Raw genomic sequence first — 4728 nt, 5'->3', positions numbered from 1 at the left:
TTTCTGTGCGTTTCTTTTTACTTACAAATTAAAACAAGTGTGCGATGAGACTCTTTAATCCCAGCGGGTCGGTTCCATCCTCTTCGTCTTCGTCTTCGTCGCTCAGCGTCTCTTCGGAGGAAGCGAGAACAGACCAGAGGAGAGGCGGCCTTCTCTCTCTTCGTCAAAACAATCGTGTCTCGGTAGTTTATTCCCTCTCGGGGGTCGCGGGGGTCAACACCCGACCGGCACGTCCGACATGAAGTCGAACTCGTTCTGTCCGAGCCAGAGCTCCGGCAGCTCGTTGGCCCGGTCCAGACCGAGCTCCACCACGAGCGACATGAGCACCTCCTCGTCCACGGGGTCAAAGTCGATGATGCCGCCAGCGCCGCAGCCTTGGTTCCCCACGCCGCCGCTGCTGCTGCCGCCGCCGCTGCCGCCGCCGCCCGCACCGCCTCCGCCGCCTCCGCCGCCGCCGCCGCCGCCGGCCCCGAGCAGCTGGCTCCCCAGAGGCGAGGCCCCGAAGCCCCTCTGAGGGCCGCCGGGCGCCGCCGGGTGTCCCGCCGACCCCCCGGCGAGGTTCTGGTAGTGCGAGTTGAGCTTCTGCAGCTGCATGCTGGCGAGGAGGTGCGGCGCCGTCTGCAGGCAGAAGGGCGGCGGTTTGGCGAGCGGGGCCGACGCCGGCGTCGCCTCAAGGCCGGCGGGGGACGGGGAGAACGGCGCCGCCGAGGTCTTGGAGGACGGGTAGTGGAGCAGGGAGCTGAGGGGAGAGGAGGAGGAGGAGGAGGAGAGGTCCTTCATCGCGGCAGGGAACAGCAGCGAGGTCATCACCGGGGAAACGCCAGAGCCTGCAAGGCAAGAAGAAGGGAGAATTACGCAATGTCACCGGGCCAAGACTAAACTGAGACGATTCAGAAGCAGATCAAAGGTCCTCACAGTCGCCTTCTAACCCTTCTAACACAGAGATAATAATAATAATAATAATAATAATAATAATAATAATAATAATAATAATAATAATAATAACTGAAGAGGTCCTCAAATTATTCCCTGGCAAACACGCGGCCGCTTTCAGACTTCAGAGCAGCACAACGAGCCGAGCCTGGTGACTGGACGGCCGCATGACTGTGTGTGTGTGTGTGTGTGTGTGTGTGTGTGTGTGTGTGTGTGTGTGTGTGTGTGTGTGTGTGTGTGTGTGCGTGCGTCTGTGAATGAATGGAGCTCCCAACACAACAGAGCCTTTGAGGATCTCAAAGAGTGATTGGGTCACATGGCGGGATAAATACATATGGGCTCCTGAGAACAGAGCATATGCCTGGCCGTGTGTGTGCGTGTGTGTGTGTGTGTGTGTGTGTGTGTGTGTGTGTGTGTGACTGAAAACCCTCTCTCAAGAAAACCTCACGTTAACGTCCTGAGCTGGTTTGTATTACATGCAGTTCAAACAGCGTGTGCTTTAACACACACACACACACACACACACACACACACACACACACACACACACACACACACACACACACACAGCCCCTCCTCCAGCTCGTATTTAGCGAGGACATAATTGCGACGGCAGCATGCAGCTGCACTCACTGATAGAGTTAATACACAAAGATACACAACAGCTGTCAATGAAAAGTGTGTGTGTGTGTGTGTGTGTGTGTGTGTGTGTGTGTGTGTGTGTGTGTGTGTTCATTATTCATTGGCTGATTGCTGTCAGGCTCATGGTGCGTCTGCTCAGCAGCTTTCCAGCACATTGAGTCCCGGAGCCGACAAACAAAAACAGGAACATAAAACATTCTTTCTTCTTCTTCTTGAGGCGCAGAAGTAAACAGCTTCATTCTTTTAAAGATTTGGATTCCTAAAAGACTAAATATAAACATGTTTTTGTTGAATTGGATGCAGCATTCAGTAAATACCCCTCTGGTGGAGCTTGAAGCCTTTAAGTGTCTTCAAAAAAAGCCTAAAAATAAGACTTGTTAAGGGCGTGTGTGTGTCATGAACGTCTTTCAGGGGATTTTTCTGCAATAATAAAAATTTGGCGGTTTGTGAGATCACGCCTTAAAGTCATGTCCAGGCAGGTTTAATAAGCCACACCCACAATGCTTTGTGGTTTAAAATAACTCATGTTATCATAATAATAATAACGTCGTCCCTGCAGCTCTCATGTAAAGACGTTTATTCCTCCAAGATGCGTCCAATCTGTGTGTTTTTTGAATCTACATTGTTGAGAAACTACGCGCTTCCAGGGCCTCTGGGTTCACCGATGTCACTAATCAAGAGGCATTGTGGGTAATTGAAGCAGAGCAGCTTGGCTGTTTGGTTCTTACGTCTTTTAGAGCAGAATGCACCTTTATAAGTTCATGAAAACACTTCAGGAGACTTCAATAAGTCCATCTCTCTCCATGTTCCTCACACACATTTTATGGGTTTTATGGGTTTTATGAAGTCTCAATCAATACTGAGACTCAGCTGATGATTGTTGTTGTGTTGATTAATAAGATTATAAATACATTTATAAATAGGAATATAGTGGTAGACCTACTGATGTAAAACTAGAGGAAATATCCACATTTGAGAGGCTGGAATTAGCTTTTTCTGTTCATAAATATGAACGAAACTTTTTTTTTAAAGGTGCCATAAAGTGCATTAAGATAACCTGAAACTCATATTTATCCCATTATGAGAATATATGAGGGGAAACAAGATGAATTAATTTGATTTATTGTTTGAGCCATTTACAAATATTCTCAGATTCCAGCTTTTAATGAAAATGTTCCTTTTTTACTGTTCATCATGTTTGTTACTGTTCATCCATCAAAAGTACAAAACATTCTGACAGTTAATGAGAAACATCATGAACAGATTTAATATGTTTTATGAGGGGTATTAAAGAAGAACACTGTGGTTCCCAACAGGAACACTGAGTCAATAAAGCCAACATGCTTTTAAACAGCGCTACATGAGTTCAAGTCCCTTTTCAATGAGGTCCCTTTAGTAGCGTTCTGGAGCGTTCTGCCAAACCACACCAACATGTTTGGTCCATAAATGTGATATAACACCAATAAAAGTACAATAACTTCATTATCAACTGACTATTGTTCACTACACACACACACACACACACACACACACACACACACACACACACACACACACACAAACAACAACAGAGGTTTCAATTACACAATTAAAGCGTGACAAGCCAATTGAAACGTCAGTCCCTTTCACTCACACACACACTCACACACACACACACACTCACACACACACACACCATATGCTGTCTCAGCGTGACGCGGTCACCACTTGCTTTAATTGCCTCCGACTCCACATTGAAGGCGGTAATGAGAAGGCAAATTAAAAAGAAGAAAGAAAAGTAACTTTTTATTCTGTTTGTATCTTACAAAGTGAAGTATTAATTAATTGTATAGTGAACTTAAACTGGACAACAATACTTCCATTAATACAGCATGTATACTTTTTGTATTTGTACTTGTAACTGAACAAGTTATATATTATGCACATTATTAAAAAAAAAAATCTTTTTTTTATATTCGTGCAATTGTCAAGTGTTTTGATTCTGGAAAAAAACTCAAACTTCATATTTTCACATTTTCATCAATTTAAGGGAGAAATGACGTCATCAGATGCAAACTGCAAACACGTAGAACCAACAACAACAACAACAACAACAACAACAACAACATGGTTTAATTTAGACTAGTTTAAACTTTACATGCGACCACTTTAAGAAAGTTGAAAACACCAAAGAGGAAATATTATTTTCCCACGAGCCTGTGCAGTGAAACCCTTCAGCTGGAGGCAGAAACACAGCAGCAGCAGCAGCATTAGCAGCAGCAGCAGCAGCATTAGCAGCATTAGCAGCATTAGCAGCAGCAGCAGCAGCAGTAGCAGCAGCATTAGCAGCAGCAGCAGCAGCAGCAGTAGCAGCAGCAGCATTAGCAGCAGCAGCATTAGCAGCAGCATTAGCAGCAGCAGCAGCAGCAGCAGCAATAGCAGCAGCAATAGCAGCAGCACTAGCAGCAGCAGCAGCAGCATTAGCAGCATTAGCAGCAGCAGCAGCAGCAGCAGCATTAGCAGCAGCAGCAGCAGCATTAGCAGCAGCAGCAGCAGCATTAGCAGCGTTAGCAGCATTAGCAGCAGCAGCATTAGCAGCAGCAGCATTAGCAGCAGCAGCAGCAGCAGCAGCAGCATTAGCAGCAGCATTAGCAGCAGCAGCAGCAGCAGCATTAGCAGCAGCAGCATTAGCAGCAGCAGCATTAGCATTAGCAGCAGCAGCAGCAGCATTAGCAGCAGCAGTAGCAGCAGCAGCAGCATTAGCAGCAGCATTAGCAGCAGCAGCATTAGCAGCAGCAGCAGCAGCAGCAGCATTAGCAGCAGCAGCATTAGCAGCAGCAGCAGCATTAGCAGCAGCATTAGCAGCAGCAGCAGCAGCAGCAGCAGCATTAGCATTAGCAGCAGCAGCAGCAGCAGCAGCAGCAGCAGCATTAGCAGCAGCATTAGCAGCAGCATTAGCAGCAGCAGCAGCAGCAGCAGCAGCAGCATTAGCAGCAGCATTAGCAGCCTGACCTCTGAACATGTTGTGTAAACACTTGTGTCAGAGGAAGAGAAACAAACCTGAGAGAGGAACCAGAACCCGCTGCAGCCTGAAGAGTCCGGATAAAGTCCGGAGAGTCCAACGAGTTTTGTTGTGGAGATAAAAAAAAAAGTAATAATAATAAAATAATAATA

General features: G+C 46.7%; 1 protein-coding gene across 1 annotated transcript; it reads right to left on the bottom strand.

The window, feature by feature from the left end:
* Positions 1-213: 213 nt before the first annotated feature.
* cited1 (Cbp/p300-interacting transactivator, with Glu/Asp-rich carboxy-terminal domain, 1) lies at positions 214-807 on the bottom strand (the record flags this gene model as incomplete). Its single annotated transcript, XM_079215160.1, has 1 exon — positions 214-807. One exon carries the CDS (start codon positions 805-807, stop codon positions 214-216), a length of 594 nt encoding a protein of 197 aa, XP_079071286.1.
* Between the last annotated feature and the right edge of the window lie 3921 nt (positions 808-4728).

Source organism: Taurulus bubalis (genome assembly GCF_910589615.1).
Source record: "Taurulus bubalis genome assembly, chromosome: 3".
NCBI classification, from domain to species: Eukaryota; Metazoa; Chordata; class Actinopteri; order Perciformes; family Cottidae; genus Taurulus; species Taurulus bubalis.
Note: the sequence above shows the minus strand (reverse complement) of the source record. Positions and strands in the feature narration are given on the sequence as shown.